At 39.2% G+C, this 24,955-nt stretch overlaps 1 protein-coding gene across 1 annotated transcript; it reads left to right on the top strand.

Annotated features, from left to right (window-relative positions):
* Nucleotides 1-4,556: 4,556 nt before the first annotated feature.
* SCI1 (splicing regulatory glutamine/lysine-rich-like protein) lies at nt 4,557-24,193 on the top strand. Its single transcript, XM_088091821.1, has 4 exons — nt 4,557-4,771; nt 4,977-5,105; nt 23,205-23,257; nt 23,789-24,193. The coding sequence occupies exons 1-4, from the start codon at nt 4,720-4,722 to the stop codon at nt 24,014-24,016; spliced, it is 462 nt and encodes a 153-aa protein (XP_087947947.1). The 5' UTR covers nt 4,557-4,719; the 3' UTR covers nt 24,017-24,193.
* Nucleotides 24,194-24,955: the final 762 nt, after the last annotated feature.

Here is a 24,955-nt window from a genome sequence, read left to right as displayed (position 1 = left end):
TTATTTTTGCTTTTTATCCCTTTATTTTTATTTTATTTTTATTGATTTACTTATTTTATGACTTTTTTTTATTATTTATTTATTATGTTCTTATATTATTTTTATCTTTATTTTTATTTTTATTTCTCACTTTACTTATTCTTTTTCTTTTCTTCTCTTTTTATTTTTATTATTATTATTTTATTTTTTTTTTTTTTATTTTTTATTTTTAGTTTTATTCCATTTATATTCTATTTTGTTCTAATATTATATAAGTAAAAAATAACAAGAAGAAAAAGGTATTTTTGTCTTTTAGTAAGATGAAAAAAGAAAAAAAGGAGAAAAGAATGTTTGGGGGTTAGGAGACAGGATACGGGGTGTGCGTGTTGGAAGGGAAGAGCAGAAAATCGTGGCTGCGAGTGGCGGGGGTGGCAGAAACGTTTTGGTTTTTACGTACGAAATCAGTACAAGATTTGGGGGCACAGAGGATTGCGCAAAAACACAGAGAGAGCAGAGGGAAGGTTTTATTATTCTAGTTTTGGAGAGCAAAAAAAACAAGGATTTCACACGCTGTCTCTCGAGCCTTCACCATTGGCACCTGCAAAGAAGAACCAGAGACATTATTCACAGCAAAGAGAAGGGAGAAGTCGGCCACTCAAGGGAGAAGGGGATTCATTGGAAACGCAAGCTTACCATAGTAAGCGGATCTTCGAGAGGTAAGTAATGTTGTTTTAGTGAGTTGTTTGCTTGCTCTTGCACATATGCACATATGTATGTTGAAGTTGCTAGGCTTGCCTATGACTGTCTTTGATTGCTCTTAGTGTTGTGGATATTGGTTTATGTTCACTGTTATCGATCATCATCATCCTCCCCAGACCCACTCCTATCCGCTTCTTTTGTTCCATTTCGATCAAAAATAGGCTTCCACGCCTCTGCCCATTTCCAACCATCAACATTGAAATTGAAACAGTAAATAGGATAACAGAGATAATAGAACAGTGTCTTCATCCTCACTGAACCATTCCGTTCTCCACTGGAACCGCCCTCCCAACCACCGAGAACTCCCTCGGCGTGTCACTCCCCCTCCCTGAATCATCAACCATATTCATTTGCCACCCCTCGGCTCATCACTCCCAACCATACGCCCCTGCCAAATCCATTTTCTTCTCCGTGCAACACCTCCTTCGAACCCCATATCTTCCTCTGCCTTCATCTCCGATTCCTTCGAGTCACCAACACCTATCATCTTCATCTTACTCTTCATTCATCATTCGCCTCTGACCACTCTCCATCATCTCCAACACCCGTGAACACCTCCATCAAAGAACATAACCCATCATCCACTGCACCTATCATCGCACAAAAACACCATTGAGGCCTCCATTTCACTCTTCAGATATCTCCTTCATCCATTCCCAACCCAAACACGCCTCACGACCTTCAACAAGAGACCAATACTCTCTTTGCAGAATCCAAACCTGTAAACTGATATCCTTCATACACAATTCCATACCAATGCCATTTTCAAAAAAAAAAAATTATTAATCCGAACACCCACCAAGGCTGTCCCCGTTATCACTGGCGCCGAATCTGGAGCTCCCCCAGCAACCGCATGTGTTGGCGGTGAGTCTGGGTCTTGCGTGAAGAAGAAAAGGAGAGGAAGCAGAAACCCGTCTTCGAGCCGTGCGAGAAGAGAAAGAGCTGGCGGACTCTGCTTGGGCTGACGAGGGCTCCGGCGGCACAAGCGGTGGCCGGTCTGGCAGAAGCGGCGGTGTGTGCGCAGAGGTGGCGACTTTCATTAGGGTTCTTGGCTGGGACAAGGAGGCGTGAGTTCGTCGTGGCCGCCGTTGTTTTCGAGCGCACCTACTGTCGCCGGCGGTGTCGAGACTGGTTCGAAGAAGTAGTGGCGTGGTGGCCGTCTGGACGGAGGTGAGCGCCCTTGGTTTCCTCACTCAGAGAGAAAGAGACCCTGAGTCTCATTTGAGTGAGGCTGTATGATGCACAGAGTGAGAGAACCCCTAAGGTTTCTGAGTTGGAGAATGAAAGGGCCCTAGGCTTGGTTCTGACCCAGCCCCCTTTGCGCACCCCCCATTTTTCACCCACGCACCTCCATACATCCTCGGGCCAGTGTTGGGTCAAGCCCAAGAAAAAACTCCTTTCCCCTTCGCGCAGCCCCTCTTTCTCACTTCCATACCCCCTTTCCGTTTGGGTTTAGGCCCAATCTGTAAATAAAATAAAAAAATAATTTAGACACCCCATTTTCTCAGTTAGACACCCTCACTATTTGTTTTATTTTCATTACTTATTTATTTATTTCCTTTTCTTTATTTATCTTATTCTATTTGATTTTTTATTTTATTTTATTATTTTATTGTTGTTTTTGTTTTTATTGTTTTTATTTTATTTATTTATTTTAAATATCTACTTATTTTAAAATACATATTTAATAATACATAAAAAAAATAATAAAATATTTATATATATATATACAAAATTTACAAAAAATATTTTAAAGGTTTAAGCACACGTGTGACCGCTCGCGTCGTCCTTGTGCTAAAAACCTTTTCTTCTTTTCTTAAATAAAATTTCAAAAATATGTTTTAAAGGTTGAACACTCGTGTGATCGCCCGCATCGTCCTAGTGTTCAATACCTTTCTCTCTTATTTACGAAATATTAAATGAGGATATGGGTGCTCGTGTGATCGTCCGCATCAGCCTAGTACTTAATATCCTCAATATCAAAAATTTTAAATAATGGTATGAGTGCTCGTGCGATCGTCCGCATCAGCCTAGCACTCAATACTCTCAAGTCTTCCTAAATAAGTAGATAACGGTATGAGTGCTCGTTTGATCGTTCGCATCGTCCTAGTGCTTATTATCGTTATTTCTCTTTTAAAAAAAAATATAATAATTAAAAATATTTAAATATCATTCTAAAGTTATGAGTACTCGTGTGACCGTCCGTGTCGGCCTAGTACTCATTACCTTCTTTTTCTCGAAAATATTAAAAACATAAAATCTTCAAAAGTAAACAGTATTTTCAAACAGCAAACAGTATTTCTAGCCAGAACTACGTGATCCTTGATTCTCCATCAAGAGTGGAGATACGTAGGAGCAAGGCTAGTCCTTGTCAGGTTCACTTCCCTAAAAATCCAAATTATTCATAATCATTTCCAAATAAATTTTCCCAAACAATTTTCTCAAGTAATTCTCCAAACAAATATTCTCAAACAGATTTTCAAAAAGAACTACGTAACCCTGATTTCTCATTTTGAATGAGAATACGTAGGAGCAAGGTCAATCCTTGTCGGGCCCAAAAAACTAAAAAATATATTTTGTTTATTTAGAATTCTATTTTAGGGGATAGTTAAACATTTTGAAAACCAGATCATATTCGTGCATTTAGTTAAAGGTATTGCCTTAGGGCAGGCGCTGTAGGGTGCTAACACCTTTCCTACGCGTAACCGACTTTCGTGGACCGTGTCTTATCATTTTATGGTTTTTCTGTAGTTTTCCCAGAATAAACTATGGTGGCGACTCCAAATCTCTTTTCAAAACCCGTTTTTTTTGGATCGTCGTCCCGTCGCGATTCCGGTTGCGACAGACACCTATACGCAAATTTCAATAACACTAATCTAAAGAGTTTCATGATAGATTTCTCCTTAAAATACACAGAAATAAGAACCCAAAGTCAGATTTCTCACTTCCCATACCCTACCGAAGAACTTAAAGACTCTAACCAATCTAACTAAACATGCTCAGACACAATTCATTACCAAATTTCATTTTTAGCTTCAACTTCTCAATTCCTCTCATTCACTTTCTCCAAACAAATACCAACCGAACACCATTTCAGCAAAAAAACAAAATAGTTCACAGGATCTCGATCATACATACAAATCAACAACCCAATCTTTTAATCATACAGGTATACATTTAAACAACCAATTCCAATACAGAAAACGTTAATTAAATTACTAACTTCCCTTACCTCAAACAGACCGAACAACTTCTATCCTCCAGAAATTTGTGCCCAATTTCATAAATTCTATAAGCACCTAAAGCTCACCGATTGATGAGAAGAGTTCAACCAAAGGACCAAAAATGTGGTCAGAATTGGGAAAAGAATACTAATAAACACATGCAACCAGAAACTTGGCTTGCATGTGTTTAAAAGTTACAGAATCTAACAATAATATAAGAAAACAAGACTTACCAACTCTAAACCAGACTTTGATTCAGTGGAGATTGAAGATCTTGACTCCTAAATTGCTTAGACGATGACTGTTTGAGAAAAAGATGAAAGGAGATCAAGAATTTCTAGAAAAAAGAAGAAGAAAAGGTAGTAGAGGTTAGATGTTGAGAAAATGAGATGAGTTATGGTTTGAAAAATTTTATAAAATGTTAAATCTCTTTTGGTTGAAACATCTATCCTTTCCGGGTGTCATTTTTAGGATTTTACAATAGACACAAGTATATTTTAGAAAAATGAAAATTATAAATTTTTTAAACTTTAAAGATGAGAACCAATTGCGACCAAATAGGTTAAATTGTTTGGCAGGTGAAACCCACCGACTCAAAATACCACGTTAGCATCATGATTGTCATAATAACCAAATAAAACACGCGTTAATTTATATTTGCGGTTTTCTTTCTTCACACTAATTGTGAGATCGGGTTTTGAGTGACGCTGTGAGCAATTTGGTTATCACATTTTGCCAGAAAAAGAAAAAAAAAATCATGGGAAGCGATAGGAAATCGAAAAGAACTTCACCCTTCCAACGAGAAGAAGGTACTTGACTTGCCCTCGCTATGCATCATTCCACTTTCTGCAAAAATCCAAACTATGTTTTGGGATTGGAACTAAATTTGATTCATGGATTCTTTAAAATAGTGGGCAATAAGAAAAACTTTGGATTTAGTTCTTATTTATCCATGTTTTTGTGTTTGCCCGTTTATCGTTATTGTTGTTTGTTAATTTTGGGGTTAATTGACAGATGATAAGAGAAGCAAGAGGCAGAGAACGGTAGAGGATGAGGAGAAGAAGGAACGGAAGAGGGAAAAGAAAGAGCCAAGGGAAGACAAGAAATCTCGCAAGCATTCCAAAGAAAAATCTGATAAGAAGGGTCAGTAGGGTTTATATCTTTTACTTTTTAACCTTTGCTTAACTTTGGTGGATAGAACTGTGAAGGTTTTAAGAGAGAAAAAAAAAGTAGAAATGAGATTGTTAAGATGAATGCATGGTCACACAAGGAAAGACAAGATACAAAATGAAAGTATCTGTATTCCTAAATGGTGGCACCTTGACATGTGGTGGAATGGTGAGGCAGATTTTTTGCCAACTGCCATAGGCAATTTGTGAAGGGAGGTATGCTAAGGCCGTTCTGGCTATAGTGACATGTTTTATGGCGGAATATCAGCTTTCAGCACGTTGATAACACTGTATTGCTTCTAAAAAGAATTGGTGTTGCACCAATTGAGGAAAAAATGCGGAAAATCAATTAAAATGGTTTGGGCAAGAATAGAGAAGCTCATTGAAAGCACCAAAGAGTAGCCAACATGGCTTCTAGTCATGTCAAAAGGGGAAGGGGGGACAACGAGGGAATTTGGGGGACGTCTTTAAGAAGAACCTTATACTGAATAATGTCTTTAAATTTGGTCTTAAACTTAGACGAAAAACTTCATATGATCCATGTGGTCAACCTCATCTAGTGGAACAAGGCTTTTGTTGTTGCTTAACTGTAGTGCCGGCAGGACATAGATACATGCATATTTGGGTTCTGATTATCTGGATTGGACATCCAAGTTCAACCTTGGTGGCAGTATTAGTTTCAAATCTTAAATAAACGGAATATAATAGCATTGATATTGTATTATTGTGTAAGAAATATTGCTTTGAAAGTACCTTAGGCTATGATAGGCTGTGTTAGTATATTTAAGAGATTAGGATCATATCTCCATGTTATGGTATAATTCCAATCAGAGGAAAAAAAAGGGAAGGGTTATCTACAGTCAACATGATTTGGAGGTTATCGAGAGATCGTAAGCCTAAGCCTGTTAGAATAGGAAGCGAGTGGCCATGGACACTAATTTTTTATATGCCGAAATCTTCAATGTTCTAATCCGAAAGGCATGTCAATATTTATTATGTATTTTGAATGTAAAATAAATTTTAGGCATCTTTCCGTTTGATGGGTTTATGAATAGGAAAAACTCTCATCCATTCTCCAGTTCATAACATAACTTAGCAGATCGAATTTAAATTTAAATTGATTTGGTCTTGGAAAATGAAAGCATTTCTCAATCATGTATCCATAGGTAATTGATTTCCTACTATAATAGGGCAAAGTATAGCCATAAAACGTGACTACCTGCTAGGAACGTAGAAATTTGGATGGAACCTTGGTGAAAAAATTTACCGAATACCTTCCCCAATCTGATTTTCCTATTTATCTAACCAAACCATTTTTACTAAATAGTTTGAGTAAATAACTGATGGAGTAACTGACTAATAGCTGTCCTTATTCAGTCCTTCTTCTTATACATCCTAACAATACTTGCCCTTTGAAATTCTATATTGCCCTCAAGGTGGAAATAGGAAATGCTCATTCTATGAAGGGTCTTGCTGATACTCCTACCCTTGCATCTCTCTCCTGGATGTTGGTAATCTCCCTAGCCTTTGAAACCCACCTTATTGGCCAATTATATTGCCATTGCACAGCAGATTTTTTCACTATTTCCTTATCTTTCTCTTTGAAAATGTTGACGATATATTTTTTATTGACTATATAGCCATTATGACAGGAAACTGGCAATATTATTAAAATTCTTAAATATGTTTAGTCCCTGAACTTTGACACGAAATTGGAATTCCTTCTTATCCAAAACTTTGATACACTTTAGTACCCAAACTTTAAAAATGAATGTATATAGTCATTTTTAACCGAATTATGTTAAATTTTTTTGATGTGTCAAACATGTTTCATGTTAGCATTTGAGTTGTTTACACTGTTTGACACATTCTCTGATAAAAACTAAGAAATAACTGAATATTTAAGTCTGTATTATTTAGAATATTATGCAGTAAAATGTTATTGAGCTGATAGCTCTACAACAACAAGGCAAACCCGGAGCACTAGACTTCTCCAGAGGATCACTCTCTCCCTAACCGACTCACAACTTCCTACTCCGTACCCCTTCACACTCTCCCTTCTCTCTCCTATAACAGAATTCCCCTATCCCCAAATTCTTGACACGTCATTCAACTAACTTCTCACTTTCTTTTTCTAACCCCACTTTCTTTCTTCTGACATAAACATTCCATATTTGGGCCTAACTGTTCCTTCTATAATTGTTCCTTGCTGAGTAATAGGCCCATGTTCACTTCCCACCTTATGATCCTTATTAGGAGTCCTATCATTACTTCCCCTACAACAACAACCTTGTCCTCAAGGCGGAAAGAAGGAAATTGACTCTGCAGTGGCACCTCATCTTCCATGGTTGTCTCCTCCTCTATTCTCCCCTTCCATTTCACCAGCCATTGTTTGATGATGTTACCACCCTCCGAAAGCTCCCTGGCTGTTAACATTGCCTCAGGCTTTTCCTTATCTTCCTCCTCAAGACTGAACTCTATTGGTAAAGTCGGTTCTAGTGCATGGTTTCCAATAGCCTTTTTCAGTTGGGAAATTGGGAAATGTGAAAAACTGGATGTACTTTGGCTAATTCCGACAATTGCACCTTATAAGACAATTCTCCAATTTTTTCCACTATTAGAATAAGCCCGTATTACCGAGGTGCCAACATCTGATTAATATGCTAAGCTATGGTTAGCTGTCCATGTGGTCGCAATTTGATAAACACCCACTCTCCTACCTCCAACTGCATGAATCTACGTTTTCTGTTTGCAAATTTCTTCATTTGTATTTGAGCAACAAGTGATAATTCAATGGTCGAAATGCGTTTCTCCCTGTGTAAAGCACACTAATGTTGGTGGTGTTCTCCCATAAACAATTTCGAAAGGAGTCTTTCCTGTCGATCCATGAAAAGTAGCATTATACCATAATTCTGCCCAAGGTACCCAATATGACCAGTTCTTGGGCTGTTTCGACACAAAACATCATAAATAAGCTTTTAAACATCGGTTTACCACTTTCGTTTGACCATCGGTTTCAGGATGATAAGCATAACTCATTTTCAAAGTTGTTCCCTATAACCGAAATAATTCCTGCCAAAAGAGGCTCATAAACAAAGGGTCTCGATCACTAACAATCAAATGTGGAATGCCATGAAGTCTTACAATTTTCTTAGCAAACAAGTAAGCAATCTTCCTTGTAGTGTAAGGATGTTTCAACAAAATAAAGTGGCCATATTTAGACAACCGATCCACCACTACAAATATAGCTTTAAACCGTTTCGATTTTGGTTAACCCGTAATGAAGTCTACGGAAATATCTTCCCAAATGCTATTCGGAATAGGCAAGGGTTGAAGTAATCCTGCTAGAGACGTTGCTTCATATTTCTGTCATTGGCACACATCACACGCTTTAACAAATTCCTGAACCATCTTCTTCATAGCAGTCCAATATAAATTTTCTGTGATGTGTTTATGGGGCCCAATGGAATCCAACCTTCTTCGTCAATTCAGTGAGGGGCCTGGCCTAGCAATCTTGCCATAACCCGCAATAAACTTTTGTAATACCTCGTCAATCCCAAAAAACCCCTCACACCCTTGACATTATGAGAAATGGGCCAATTTACCACACTTTTAATTTTTTCTGGATCCACTGCAACTCCTTGCTCAGAAATTAGATGATCCAAGTATTCTACTTGCCTACTCCCTAAAACACTTTTTTCTATTAACCATGAAAGATTATTCACACAACAACTCAAACACTATAATTAAGTGCTTCAAATGCTCTTCCCATCCTTTACTGTAAACTAGTATGTCATGAAAGAATACTAATATAAACTTCTGCAAGTAAGGCTTAAAATTCTGATTCATAATAGACTGAAAAGTTGCAGGGGCATTTGTCAAACCAAATGGCATCACTAAAAATTCATAGTGACCCTCATATGCTCTGAAAGCCGTTTTATGAACATCTTCCTCCGCCATGCGTATTTGATGATACCCGGATTTCAAGTCTAGTTTAGAAAAATAAGTTAGGCCATGTAACTCATCTAATAACTCCTCTACCACTGGAATTGGGTATTTATTAGGAATTGTGACTTTATTTAACTCTCTATAATCCACGCACATGTGCCAAGAACCGTCTTTCTTCTTATCAAGAATTACCGGGTTGGAAAAAGCACTAGAGCTGGGTCTAATAATTCCTTGTTTCAACATCTCTCTAACTTGTTTTTCAATCTCCTCGTTATGATGATATGGATACTGATATGGATACTGATATGGTCGCACACTCACTGCTTTCGTTTCTAACTGCAATGAAATTAAATGCACCACATCTCTGCAAGGTGGCAGCCCCTGTGGCTCTTGGAATACAACTGAAAATTCTAATAAAATCTGTTGAATATCTCCAACTTGTTTCTTAGATAAACTCTGCTTCAATGTGGACTTTTCTTCCAAATTATTCTCCTTCACCAAACTCTGTAAGGACATTATTGACAATATTGCTGTCCATGTTTTCTCAGTTTCTGACCTCGTTGTTCTTTCTAGATATTTGTCCAGCCAAAGAAAAACTTGGAGTGATCTCCTCCTAATCAAAAGTAACCTTCCCAAATCTTCACAACCAAGAAACTCCCAAAATCATGTCTATGTCTGCCAACTCCAACACATATGGCTCCACCATAGTAGAGAATTCTCCTAGTTGAACATTCAACTTCTCACATTTCCCCATAGTAGACACCTTATGCCCATCTCCTAGACGCATCCAAATTAGTTTTCTTTTGTCCACTTTAATCTCTAGAGCAGCCACTCAATTTGGAGAGATGAAATTGTGACTGGCCCCACTATCAATCTACATTCCCAGGGTTACTTTATTGAAACGACCCTCTATGGGCAGAGTTGAAGGGCGCTTCCGACCACCCCATAAAACCACACTCCAAGGTACGATCATCTTCCTCTTCTCGCATCTCACTCGCGATAACCTCCCTTGCTTCATTTACTGTTTTGTTGTCAATTGACACCACCATTCGCTGTTGCCGCTCCGTGCATCAATGCAAAGGTGGTATTTTTCACTGCATCTAAAACAAAGCCCCTGAGCTTTCCTGTTCATCAATTCAGAATAAGGCAAATGCTTGGTGTCGCGATTCCAGTCAGTGGCTAGAAAACGATCACCAGACACTCGACTGCTTTGTTGTGTCACAGAGCGTGACTCGTGAGGGCTCGAACTCCCTACCAATAAGGGTTTAGTCTGTGTGTCCTATGTTGGGCCTAATCAAACTCCTATTCTCCTTAAATTTGGGCCTTGACTCGATCCAGGCCAAAACTTCTCTCCCTGACCCGTACCCCAATGTCGATTTCTTTTTCCAACCACATACTCCTCCTCCATGCTAAAATCCCTCTCCTTGCAATTCTGCTTCCACACGAGCCAGGCGCATGGCTTGGAGACGATTCACAGGGTTGAAGGTGCGAACCCTCCGCCGAATCTCTGATCTCAATCCTCCAATAGAATAGCCAAGATATTGCTCCTCTGGTAAGCGCGATACTTGAGACGAGATGTACTCAAACTCCGTTAGTTACTTGTCTATGCCACCTGTCTGCGACAAATCTTTTAACTGCTCGAAAGGATTATCGCTAGTACAACCACCATAACGACCGATCAACTCACTTTTTAACTTGTTCCACGACAACCCCACTTTTGCTTCTTGTAGAAGATTGATCAATGAGTGGTTGCACCTTCCATACTCAATTTGGATAATCGGACCTTCACTTCCTCTATAGAGCTGTGCAGTTCAAAATATGTCTTTGCCCTCGTAATCCATCCCACACGGTCAATGCCATCAAATGATGGCAATTCCAACTTCTTTGCTGCCATCCTATACTCTGCCCCTGAATCCATATCTGAAAATGGAGATTCTCGATGATCTCCCACTTGCTCTTTATGCAACTTAGTAAACTCTTCCAACATTAATTGGCGAAATTGCCCCAACGTCTCTTGTACTGACACTTCCATCGCTAACAATCTCTCCTCTAATGCTTCTTGGTCAAACATTTTGGGTGGCATGGACAACAATGCTAGCTCTTCTCGGGATTCGACAGGTCAGACCAATGATAAAAACCAAGAAATAACTGAATATCCAAGTTTGTATTACTTAAGATTGAAAAGAAATAATTCTTGAGGGCTTGATTGATCCCTCTCACAATCTTCTATTTATAAGAATAAATTGATACACAAATACATGATAAATAGGGTAACCCTAGACACAATATAATCATGATAAATAGGGTAATCCTAGACACAATATAAACATGATAAATAGGGTAACCCTTGACACACTATAATGATGATAAAATAGGATAAATATCCTAACACTCCCCCTCAAGCTGGAGCATACAAATTGTATGTACCAAGCTTGGAACAAATAAACTCAATCCGAGGACCCCTTAATGACTTAGTCAATACATCTGCGAGTTGATCGTTTGACCCAATAAACTCAGTACATATTTCTTTGGTCAACAACTTTTCACGAACAAAATGACAATCAATTTCTATATGTTTAGTCCTCTCGTGAAACACTGGATTTGATGCAATGTGGAGAGCAGCTTGATTGTCGCAATACATCTTCATAGTATGGATGTCACAAAATTTAAGCTCTTGAAGGAATTGTTTCACCCATATAAGTTCACATGTTAATGATGCCATTGCCCTATACTCGGCTTCCGCGGTTGATCGAGCTACTACATTCTGTTTCTTACTTTTCCATGAAATAATGTTTCCTCCCAGAAAAACACAATATCCTGTTGTAGACCGTCTATCAATAGGTGAACCTGCCCAATCTGCATCACAATACCCAGAGACATGAATGCTTCCTTTATCTTCATATAACAATCCTTGCCCGGGAGCCTTCTTTACATACCTTAGAATGCGAATGAGAGCATTCCAATGGTCAACACATGGAGCCTGCATGAACTGACTAACCACTCCAACTGCAAAGGATAAATCTGGCCTTGTAATAGTGAGATAAATCAGTTTGCCAACCAGCCTCCTATACCTCTCTGGATCGGAGAATAATTCACCTTCTTCTGTCCTTAATTTCTGGTTTGGGTCCATGGGACTGTCTACCGGTCTACAATCAATCATGCCTGTTTCTTGTAATATATCAAGAGCATACTTCCTTTGGGAGATTACAACTCCATCTTTTGATTGCGCTACTTCAATGCCTAAAAAGTATTTGAGACTTCCAAGATCCTTGGTTTGAAAATGTCTACACAAGTACTCTTTTAGTTGAGATATTCCAACAGCATCATTTCCTGTAATGACAATATCATCAACATATACTATTAAGTAAACACATTTCCCGAGAGAAGAATGACAATAAAAAACTGAATGGTCTGCTTCACTGCGTTTTAGCCCAAATTTTTGAACAATGGAGCTAAACTTTCCAAACCAAGCACGTGGGGATTGCTTAAGGCCATATAGAGATCGATGCAATTTGCATACCATACCAGACTCCCCCTGAGCAACAAACCCAGGAGGTTGCTCCATATAAACTTCTTCCTCAAGATCACCATGTAGGAAGGCATTCTTGATATCCAATTGATGAAGTGGCCAGTGACGAATGGCTGCCATGGCAAAGAAGAGACGAATAGTAGTCATCTTGGCTACAGGAGAGAAAGTGTCACAATAATCAAGACCATAAACCTGAGTGTAACCTTTGGCAACAAGCCGAGCTTTGAGCCGATCAATTTCACCATCAGGGCCAACTTTAACTGCATACACCCATCGACAACCAACCGCCTTTTTTCCTGGGGGAAGGGGCACCAGCTCCCAAGTATTACTGTGGTCAAGAGCCTGCATTTCTGCAATCATAGCTTGTCGCCATCCAGGATGATCAAGTGCTTCTTTCACATTCTTGGGTATAACAACAGAGGACACTGAGGATAAAAGAGAAAAATAGGAGGGCGACAATCGATGATAGCTTAGAAAATTATAAATGGGATGAGGGTTCCGAGTGGAACGAGTACCTTTTCTGAGGGCAATAGGCCATGCTGAATCATTTGCACCAGGAGGCGTGGGAGGAGGTGACGAGGGAGAAGAATCTGAAGTAGGAGATTCACCATTGTCTTGGGGAGGTGGACTATCCATTGAGGCCCTGTGTGGGATGATCTCAGTATGTGGAGAAACAGGTGTAGAAGGATTGTGATCAAGACTTGGAATGACAGAGACAGTGGAGCTATTTGACTCAGCCATTGGAATAGGAAGGACTTGCTGGAGGATAGAAACATCCTGAACAGATGGAGAGAAGTAAGGAGTCTGTTCAAAGAATGTGACATTGGCAGACATGTAATACTTCTTAGTTTCAGGAGAGTAACACCGATATCCTTTTTGAAGTCGAGAATAGCCTAAGAAGACACATTTGAGAGCGCGAGCGGAGAGTTTGTCTAGACCTGGAGACATGTCATGAACAAAACATACACAGCCAAACACTCGGGGAGATGTATGAAAGAGAGGATCATTAGGAAACAAAATGGAGAAAGGGACTTTATTATCAAGAGAGGAGGAGGGCATCCTATTAATAAGATAACATGAAGTTAAGATGGCATCCCCCCAGTGATGGACAGGAATATGGGCACCAAGCAAAAGGGTACGAGCAGTTTCAACCAAGTGTCTATTTTTTCGTTCTGCTATACCATTTTGTTGTGGTGTATGAGGACAAGTAGACTGATGTAAGATACCATGGGAACTCAAGATGGCAGAAAAGGAGGATGAGAAATACTCTTTTGCATTATCAGTTCTTAATATTTTGATTACTTGACCAAATTGATTCTTGATTTCATTCAAAAAGGATGTAAAGATAACTAACAATTCAGAACGATTTTTCATAAGATAAACCCAAGTACATCTTGAATATTCATCAATAAAGGTAACAAAATATCTAAAACCAAAGGAGGAGATACGACTAGGTCCCCATATATCAGAATGGATGATGGAAAAACTAGAATTACATATTGATTGAGACCTTTTAGGAAAGGAAGATCTAACATGTTTTCCTAATTGACATGACTCACATTCTAAAGTTTGGAGACCACTAAGTTCAGGACACATCTTTTTTAATTTGGACAAATGAGGATGGCCAAGTCGATCATGTAGCACTTTAGGATTAGGAGCAGCAACACAAGACACCCTTGGACGAGATCCAAAATGGTATAATCCGCCAGCTTCATATCCTTCTCCAATCTGTCTCCCCGAACCACGCTCCTGTATAACAAAAGATTTATGATCAAAGGTTATTGAACAATTTAACATTTTAGTCAACTGGCTTAAGGAAATTAAATTAAAAGGACAATTAGGGACAAAAAGGACTGAGTTGAGATTGAGGGAGGGAGACAAAGAAACATGACCGACTCCTTTGGAAGAAGTTTTAGATCCATTTGCAAGGGTTATGAAATGAGGTTTTTCTCGAAAGGAAATAGATGAGAACAAAGAGGTATTACCAGAAATGTGATCAGAAGCACCTGAGTCAATTACCCATGAATTTTGACATTCCATAGATTGAGAAACGCAGGCTGTTGATGTATTGGGAGATTGAGATGGTTGTGCCAAGCTGTTAGACTTTAACCTTAAATACTCTTGATATTCATCCTCAGAAAACATAGAAGTGGAGGTTTCAGTTTTCGAAGTGGAAGTTTCAGTCTTCGAAATATTGGCGGTTTTGGAAGGGAAACCATGTAAGGAGTAGCAATTCTCTTGAGTATGACCCATCCTTTTACAATATGTGCATTGAGTACGTCCCCGACCTCCTCGTCCTCCTCCTCTAGTGCCACGTCCTCCTCTTCCTCGTGTGGCAACCATGACAGATGGTTCCACTAGTTCATGCGCTTCTTGAGTTTGAGATACCGGGACACGCAGAAGGCGAGTGGTCAATGTTTCCATAGAGGGAACCTCATGACTAGTTAGAAGTTGATCTCTGAGATGATCAAAATCGGGATGTAGGGCACGAAGGATCAACACCATGTAAAATTTGTCTAGTTTCTTTTTGATATCCTCTAATGGATCTACTTCCAAAAACATCCTAAGTTCTTCGACAGCAGATTGGGCTTCAGCCATGAAGGACACCATATCATGGTCTGCCATTTTAAGAGATGCAAGCTTGTTCGTAGTGTCATAGAGACGTTGAATATCGTTGGCATAAATGCTTTGGGCTTTCTTCCAAAAGGAGTGACAAGTTTTGAAAGCCCTCAAAGATACAAGAAGTTTGGGTTCCACTGATTGCCATAACAGGGTACACAACTGGAAATCTGCTTGTTTCCACTGATCAGCTTTTTCAGTAGGCACATGGCTTCCATCTCGCTCAAGGTGGTCATAATGCCCTTGGCCAAGGAACCACATTTCAACAGCAGCAGACCATGATAGATAATTTTTTCCATTTAGCTTCTCGGAGGTAATTGATGGACTTCCAGAGAAGGAAAGAGTACTGCCAGACGCCATCTCTGAAGAAGACAAAGAGTACTAGCGAGGAACAAAAAAACCCTAAGGGTTTAGACGAAGGAAACTGTGACAGTGATGGACGACGGTGGCCGGCAACGGCGGGCGGTGAACGGCGGCCGGCGACGGACGACGGTGGCCGGCGGAGACGGTGGCCGGACGGTGGCCGGCGACGGTGACCGGCGGTTGACGGTGGCCGGACGGTGGCCGGCGGCGGCGACGGTGACCGGCGGTTGACGGTGGCCGGCGGCGGGCAGCGGCGGGCAGCGGCGGGCAGCAGCGGGCGACGAAGAACTATGGCGCCGGACAGATATATATTACGAGACAGAAACCAGAGCGGGATCGACCCGCTCTGATACCAACTTAAGATTGAAAAGAAATAATTCTTGAGGGCTTGATTGATCCCTCTCACAATCTTCTATTTATAAGAATAAATTGATACACAAATACATGATAAATAGGGTAACCCTAGACACAATATAATCATGATAAATAGGGTAATCCTAGACACAATATAAACATGATAAATAGGGTAACCCTTGACACACTATAATGATGATAAAATAGGATAAATATCCTAACAGTATTATTTAGAATATTATGAAGTAAAATGTTTATTGAGTTGATAGCTCTACAGCAACAAGGCAACCCAGAGCACTAGACTCCTCTAGAGGATTACTTCCCTCCTAAGCGACTCAACTTCCTACTCCTTACCCATTCACACTCTCCGTTCTCTCTTATAATAGAATTTCCCCATCCCAAGATTCTTGACATGTCATTCCCCCATCCCAAAGATTCTTGACACGTCATTCCCCATCCTAACTAACTGCTCACTCTTTCTTTTCCTAACCCCACGTTCTTTCTTCTGACATAAATATTCCATATTTTGGGCCTAACTGTTCCTTCTATAATTGTTCCTTGCTGAGTAACAAACCCATGTTCACTTCTCACCTTATGATCCTTATTAGGAGTCCTATCATTCTCATTTCAATGTCATTTGAGAAACACGTTTGACATGTTAAAAACATTTAATGAAATTGAGTTAAAATGACTATATTAATTCATTTATAAAGTTTGGGGACCACATGAAAAAGGGCAATATGATGTACCGAATACCTTCCTCAATCTGATTTACCGAATACTTTCCCCAATCTGATTTTCCTATTTATCTAACCAAACCATTTTTACTAAATAGTTTGAGTAAATAACTGACGAAGTAATTGGCTAACAGTTGTCCTTATTCAATCCTCCTTATACGTCCTAAGAATACTTGCCCTTTGAAATTCTATATTGCCTTCAAGGTGGAAATAGGAAATGCTCATTCTATGAAGGCTCTTGCTGATACTCTTAGCCTTGCATCTCTCTCCTGGATGTTGATAATCTCCCTAGACCAACCTTATTGGCCCATTATATTGCCATTATGAGTTTTTGGTGATGCCATTTGGACTCACCACCCTTCGACCTTCCAAGCTCTCATGAATCAAGTTTTGCAACCATATTTGAGAAGGCTTACCCTTGTATTATTTTATGATATCTTAATTTACAACAAGGAAAAAGATAGTCATTGGGCTTAAGTGAGATAGGTATTGACAACTTTAAGAGAGACTTGAGATTGAAAATGTAAAATAATTCTAGAGGCTTAATTGATCCTCTCATAATCTTCTATTTATAAGAATAAACTGATACAAGAGTATATGATAAGTAGGGTAACCCTAGACACAATATAATCATGATAAATAGATAAACCATAGACACAATATAATGATTATAAATAGGGTAAATATTTTAACACTCCCCCTCAAGTTGGAGCATACAAATTGTATGTACCAAGCTTGGAATAGATAAATTCCAAACTGCCATCAAGTAAGGATGGGGCTTGTAGTGGTTGAAACATACTCACCTCACGACGAACGACGGAAATGACGGCGTGCTAATGACCAACTGTGAAAGTGGAAGGTCATAATGGTGTCCTTTATTCATCAAAACATCTAAAAACAGATCTGACAAGGGGCTGGTGAAATTGTTTGACTAAGATTCTGAATCTTGCCAGAAATAGACTCCCCCTCATGCCATTAGCAACCTTCAACCCATGACTTTGGTGTTGAAATTCCTTGGTGTTAACAAGCTGATAGCACCGACTCTCTTGGGAGACTTGTAAATAAATGACACAAGCCATCAGGAACATCACAACTGCTACAATATGCAAAGCTAAACACACTTCTCTCATCCCATCTTCACTTCCATTCACCAAGAGATTATTGTTCAATTTCATAATATCTATACCTTCATCCAATTTAGGAAACACCATTAACTCCAATTTTCTCCATCACCAATCAAAAAAAGGGAAACTTAAACACATCCTCAACTCATTTAGATCTTCACAACCTTAAAACAGAAGGGAAAGAGGTTAATCTACGAGAGAGTAAAGAAGAAGTGAGAACTTCCTAAGAGATATTATATGAAGTTTGCGGGGACTGCATTTCTCGCTAGTGACTCCAAACTGAATTACTTTCTTCCACCCTAGAAACATTCACAGGGTGAGAACAGGAAAAATATGACGAAGGTCTCCTTGGAATTGCTTGCAGAACGAAATCAAAAAGAGATTTAGGGATTTTTAATTTTAGGGTTTTGGAGAGAAATTAGGATTTCCCAATTATTTACCATGGCTGCTATGGAGGTTCAGAACGGAGAGAGGGAGGTTCGATGAGACGAACGACAGTGTCGCAATGTGATTCCGACACCGGAAAGGTGACGTGTGACAAACACCCCCCATAAGCTAATCGGAGAGAAGCTGTGCACACAGATCAAAGGAATCTAAAATTCTTGGCTAATTAATGGGAGAGGGATAACACAAGTGGATATCCAAGCTTATGTGGTTCGACTTTGAAATAAGATACAAAACAGGGCTGGAAAATAAGGCAACAAATGTTTAATCTTGAAAACTGCAATTTTCAGCCATTAACATAGTTCAATTCAATGAATGGGAAGACTTTGAGATTGAAGTAGAGAATGATGATAAACTGAGGAAGATCCTCCAAGAGGTGACAGTGAATGAAGGGAACCATCTAGAGTATAAGGTGCAAAAGGGTAAGTTATATTACCAAGATAAGTTGGTCATTCCTAAACACTCTCCAAAGATCAAATCTATCTTGAAGGAATTCCATGATACTGCCATAGGTGGTCACTCCGGATTTTTCAGGACCTACAAAAGAATATCTAACCTATTCTATTGGGAGGGAATAAGGAAGATGTTCCAAGATTATGTAAGAGGATGCGAGACCTGCCAAAGAAATAAGTATCAAACTTTTAGTTCAGCAGGGTTGCTACAACCTCTTCCAACTCCCAAACAAATTTGGACGGACATATCCATGGATTTTGTGGGGGGATTACCTAAGTCGGGAGGAATGGATACAGTTCTAGTGGTGGTGGATAGGTTCACCAAATATGCACATATTTTAGCCTTAGCACACCCTTATAGTGCTAAAGAAGTTGCTGAACTGTTCTTAAAGGAAGTGGTAAAACTTCATGGATTTCCAGAATCAATTGTTTCAGATAGAGACAAGGTCTTCATGAGTTCTTTCTAGACAAAGTTGTTCAAATTGGTCGTGACTAAATTAAAATTTAGCTCAGCTTACCATCCTCAAACGGATGGTCAAACAAAGGTGGTGAATAGTTTCTTGGAGACTTATCTCATGCATGACAAGGACAAAACCTGATAGTGGCATAGATGGTTGAGTTGGGCTGAGTTTTGGTACAATACCAATTACCATGAAGCTACAAAAATGACTCCTTTCAGGGCCCTTTATGGGCGAGATCCCCCTCTGGTGGTACGAGGAGATGTGCCAGTCTCTCCCATGGAAGAAGTGACCTCCATGTTACAAGAGAGGAATGAGATGTTAACTGAACTCAGAGACCACTTATTGTAAGCTCAAAACCACATGAAGCAACAGGCAGACAAACATAGAAGAAAGATGGAATTCAAGATAAGGGATTGGGTTTACTTGAAGATCCAACCTTATAAGCTAAAAAAATTAGCCAAGAGAATTAATCAAAAGATGTGTAAGAGATATTATGGGCCCTGTGAAATCATTGAAAGAGTGGGAGAGGTAGCTTATAAATTGAAGTTGCCAGAAGGAAGCAAGGTCCATCCAGTTTTTCATCTTTCTTTATTAAAGCCAATTGTGTCAACAAAAGTAACAGTGCAACCACTTCCTTTGTGTATAATTGAAAATTGGGAGTTGGAAATGCAACCAGAAGAGATTTAAGCAGTTAGGGGAGGAGAGGGAGAAAATGCTGAGGTGTTAGTGAAATGGAAGGGTATGCCATCGTGTGAAGATTCATGGGAATATCTACAAAAGATGGGAAATTACTTTCCAGAACTTCACCTTGAGGACAAGGTAAAAATTATGGAGGATGGAGTTGATACGAATACAAGTTTAAATGAAAAAGGGCAAAAAGGGAAGTTCATTAAGGTCTATAAAAGAAAGAACTGGAAACCCATTCTCTAGGGACCATATGCACACACCCAGTTATTATGATCCTAACAGAAAGATTCTTTCTCGGTTTTGGAGGGAGAGGGAAAGGGAGAATATAGAGGAGAGGGGGAGCACGTGTAGGGGGTTTGGGAAATTTTGGGAAATTGGGAGTGAGGTCAGAGTATATGACCTGTACAATTTTTTTTTCTTTTCCTATGTTCCGTTTAGACAGAGTGAGCAATGACAAATTATTTTACCTTTGTCTCTATTTCTGTGTTTGGTGCTATCAGCAACCATTAGGAAATTTAAAATGGTAAGTCTATTTCAAAATGTAACATTTAATGTTATCAATGCATTAATTACCATGCTTTCTGTTAGGTTCCTGGGTTTGGAACCTAACAAGAACTCAATCAAAAGATGGAGACAGAAAGAAAGAATGGGTTTTCTGTATTATTCACAGTAAAAGAGACCTCTTTACAAGAATGAGTTGGGAGCATAACCTCCCTGGCTGAGGGCATAACCCTTCTTTACAAGCTAAAATGCTTGACTTTACACAAAGTATATTCGATACCCTCTACAGAGTTACAAGAGCTCTATTTATAGCAGCCCTGACCCGCTCCCCCCTTTACAACCGACACCCGCATACCCTTAACTTCTAATCCCATCTATTCTATCATCCTATATCCTAACATTACACCCCGCTGCAGAACAACCTTGTCCTCAAGGTTGGAACCGTAAAATTTGGTCTCTTGGCTCCTCTTCATCATCTTGTTATCATCTGAAGAAATCCACAGGCTACTGCCCACCAATTCAGGTCGGGAGGCTTAGGTGGTGGCAATTCCTCCTCCACTATCTTCCATTCTTCCTCTTTCCTTCCTATCACCCCCAAATCCCACACCAAGGTCCACGGTCCTACTTCCTTTATTTTTAACAAAGCTTCTGGCTCCCCCCACCTTCTAGCTAGTGTTGGATCCGCCTTGCTGAATACCTTCTTCCCTCCTTGATTGAACACCCTAGTCAATACTGCTCGGTTCCGTCCTATATTGGTCAACAACGTTTGGTTTCGTCCTATAATGGGCAACACCGTTCGGTTTCGTCCTTTAATGGTCAAAACCATACCCGTTCGACCCCCTATCAAACCGTTCGGCTTTATCATTTTTGGCTGAGTGAGGCCTCCAGCCGAGAAAGCGGACATCTCCATCTGCTTCCGGTCTATTTCGGTCTCAGCTTCCTCAGTCTCCACCTCTTCATCCTCCCCCAAAATAAACGTCCCTCGACTCTTTTCTGGCCACTTATGGCCTGGACCGAACGATTGTCCTGGATTATGGCAATCGGCCTCTAACCGCTCGGTAACTTTCAATCGGCATGGGTTATAGGAATAGGTCTCGGACCGCTCGGCTAATCCCAATCGGTCTGGTCTACAGTACTTGGCCTCGTACCGCTCGGTAACCGCTCCTCGTGTTCGTCCCCCAAATGACTCGTCTTCTGACCCGCTCCCCGCCAAAATCTTGAGGTCTTGTACAGACTCGTTCACCGTCCCCTTTTGTTTATATGTTGCCAAACGCTCAATGTAGGTTCCAAACCTTATCACCAGGGCTTCCTTCAAACCATCCCAAGAACGATTCTTGGCTTTCTCCTTCCAGGCTCTGAACCAGTAACCCACGCTGCCCTCCATGCTTATGTACGCGAGTCGCACTTTCTCCTCCTCCGCTACTCCTTGAAACTTGAAAAACTTCTCCGCCCTATTGATCTAGTTTAACGGGTCCAACCCTTCGAAAGTGGGTAATTCACCCCTCTTCCACCATTTATTCTGCCCCTCCGGATGATCGCCATCCATGCTCACTCCAATATCCTCATCGCGTCGTCACTGGTTGTCATTTACGGAAATCTGACTTCCACCTGATTGTTCTTCGTTGTTGTAAGCTTGCGCCCCCATTATCCTCATTAATTTTTGCAAGTCCTGACGCAGTGTGGCGGATTCCGCCTGCATCCCTTCCATCGTAATCTCCAGAGGCTCCAATCGTCTCTTTGTGCTCCCCTCCATCTTTGCTTCACACCCAATTCGGATCCGGCAGTTTCTTGATTACTTCTTGATCCTTCACCCTTTCACTTCGAAACGGCAGGTCGGACCAATTTGTTAGGTTCCTGGATTTGGAATCCAACAAGAACTCAATCAAAAGATGGAGACAGAAAGAAAAAATGGGTTTTTTGTATTATTCACAGTAAAAGAGACCTCTTTACAAGAATGAGTTGGGAGCATAACCTCCTTGGCTGAGGGCATAACCCCTCTCTACAAGCTAAAATGCCTGACTTTACACAGTATATTCGATACCCCCTATAGAGTTACAAAAGCTCTATTTATAGCAACTCTGACCCGCTCCACCCTTTAAAACCGACACCCCCATACCCTTAACTTCTAAACCCATCTATTCTATCATCCTATATCCTAACACTTTCAAATAAAAACTTTGTATATCATGATTTATTGACCATTGCTCTTAGGGATTTGCAAAACTGAATTTATGATCGAAGTTGTTTATTGATTCTTCTTTTACTTTTATTCCTCATTTCTTAGTATATCACCCTTACTTCTTCCATATTCCTTATTATTTTTAAGCGTTCCAAAGATCTTTCTTCCTGCCATGTGTGCGGTTTGTCCTACGTTAATATTGTATGTGTTTGAGTTGAATTTGCCAAATTGATTTTTGAGAGAAACAACGCACGAATTATTGGTATCAGTGGCTCTACGTAGTGCTGCTGTATGTGTATGGTACTTCATCACCTTTTCTTAAAAAATGCTTCAATTTTTAAGAAAACAAATTTTGGCTAAAATTTGTTTCTCATAGCTTGGTAACTCTCCGTAAAACAATTGCTCCGCTGATGAATGGTGAGAAAACTAGAAATTTTTCTTAGAAATATTTTCTTTCTAAATAGTTGAATGCCTACATTTTAACCCAAGTGAAGTGAAGATGGTCATATTCTTCCTCTCTGTTACGATTTTTCCAGTCATTATTGCTTAATATTATGTTAGATGAGCATTAACTTTGGTTGTTTTATCGACTAGAGTTCTGGTTAATTTACTCCCCTTTTTCAAATGGGTTTCTTTTTCATGGCAAATTAAATCCACAGTTTGTTGTTATTTCAGGGAAGTCGAAAGATAAGCGCAGAAACAAGCATAGAAAAGGTGATGCCCATACGGTAAGTTGTATTGCCAATATCATTAGTTGTGCTACATGCAAAATAACATTGTATTACTATCAAGTTGTATCTGGGACCTCACCCTTTCATTTTTTTCATTTATGCTTTTCATTTCAAGAGTTGTTTCTATTAAATTTATTCTTCTACCCTCACATTTTACCGCATTGTTTTTTCTACAAAATTTCACTGTTATGTTGTAGGGAAAGCTTTTATATTATTAGAAAGAGAAACAAATGTAGAAAAAAAAAGGTTAATGCTGCAACGTCTAACAGTCCAACAGTGTTTGTTTCCCTTATTTTAATGACTTTATTTAGTTGAATTGTATAATTATCAAATTATTGATAACTTTTAGGATTGACCACTCTATTCAACATACGTCCTGGCCTTCTATTATAAGGCTGAAACTGATATCTTGTCAATTGGCTTATATTGATCAAGTTATGTGCTTTTAGTTGATAGGAGTAGTTATTGAAATTATTTATATATTGATTCATTGGTATTTAGGTTTCATCTTGGCTACTTTGGATGTAGGAATTCCTACAATTGTCAAAGGATGACTATTTTGCAAAGAATAATGAGTTCGCTGCCTGGCTAAAGGAAGAGAAAAATGTGTTTTTCTCTGATCTGTTGTCCGAGTCAGCACGTGAGTTGTTTACAGATTTTGTCAAAGCTTGGAATAAAGGAAAACTTGATTCACACTACTATGAAGGCATCGCAAGCGGACCCCGCACATCCCATAACTGGAAGATCAAGAAGTAACTTTAGTTTTAAGAGCAGTCGTTTGATCCAATCTATGTGGAACTTTTATTTAGCTCCATTCTAACCACCAAACTTGATACAGAAAATTCAAATGTTTTTTTTCCTTTATCGGTGTAAATTCATTCTACAAAAATCTACAAGAATTAGTTTCGGGAAGGAAATTGTTTCTTGATTGTATTTCATGAAAGTCAATTATGAGTATCAACATAATTCAGTGCAATAAAATAGACTAGACAATGACTAACTAAGGATATTAACTAGCATAATATAAAAGATTAAAAATAATATTAAAAATGTTTACTAGAGTATTTATATATTTTATCATACTTTCAAAACAAGAGATTTGATGTATATTGAAACGGTTGAAATAAACCTTACTATAAATAAATAAATAGAACGTTACCCAAAAAAATAAAAAATAGAAGCACTGTAATTGATAACAACCTTTTGAAGCATAAAAGTTTTGAAGCATAAAAGTTTTGATGATATACATATTAAGTCTCAAATGTTTATTTTGTAAGAGGATTTTTATGAAGACTTGTATTATGTATAAAAGTTTTTGTAATAAGTTGTTTTTATGTAGGGCTTAGTGTTTTATTTGATTCTTGTGTATGTTTTAAAATTCTCTTTGGAGTAAAAAATACTCTACGAATCGATTATTTATGCGTTGGTTTTGAGTGTGATTTCGGAAATAGTTGATTATTTGGGATGATAATCTATTATCCATTCTTACGTGATGTTGTTTAAGAGTAGGAAGTGATCCAGCATGGTGGTGGTGATACCCTTAAAGTTAGGGTCTCTCTTTCACCTGTGTGAGGCAGGGGAAGAGGATGGGTTACGAGAAGCACGATAATGGTTTTCTGTTATAATTGATTAGCTTAGTGAGAGAGTCACGGTTTGAACCAACCATATGGTGTGATGGTGGGTATGTTTTAAGTA

Source organism: Vigna umbellata, chromosome 5 (genome assembly GCF_029865625.1).
Source record: "Vigna umbellata cultivar VRB3 chromosome 5, Vumbellata_1.0, whole genome shotgun sequence".
NCBI lineage: Eukaryota > Viridiplantae > Streptophyta > Magnoliopsida > Fabales > Fabaceae > Vigna > Vigna umbellata.
Note: the sequence above shows the minus strand (reverse complement) of the source record. Positions and strands in the feature narration are given on the sequence as shown.

Coding starts and splice junctions, on each gene's coding strand:
- SCI1 (XM_088091821.1), top strand. CDS start 4,720: ATGGGAAGCGATAGGAAATCGAAAAGAACTTCACCCTTCCAACGAGAA. Junction 5,106..23,204: donor AGAAAAATCTGATAAGAAGG/GTCAGTAGGGTT, acceptor TTGTTATTTCAG/GGAAGTCGAAAGATAAGCGC. Junction 23,258..23,788: donor GAAAAGGTGATGCCCATACG/GTAAGTTGTATT, acceptor CTTTGGATGTAG/GAATTCCTACAATTGTCAAA.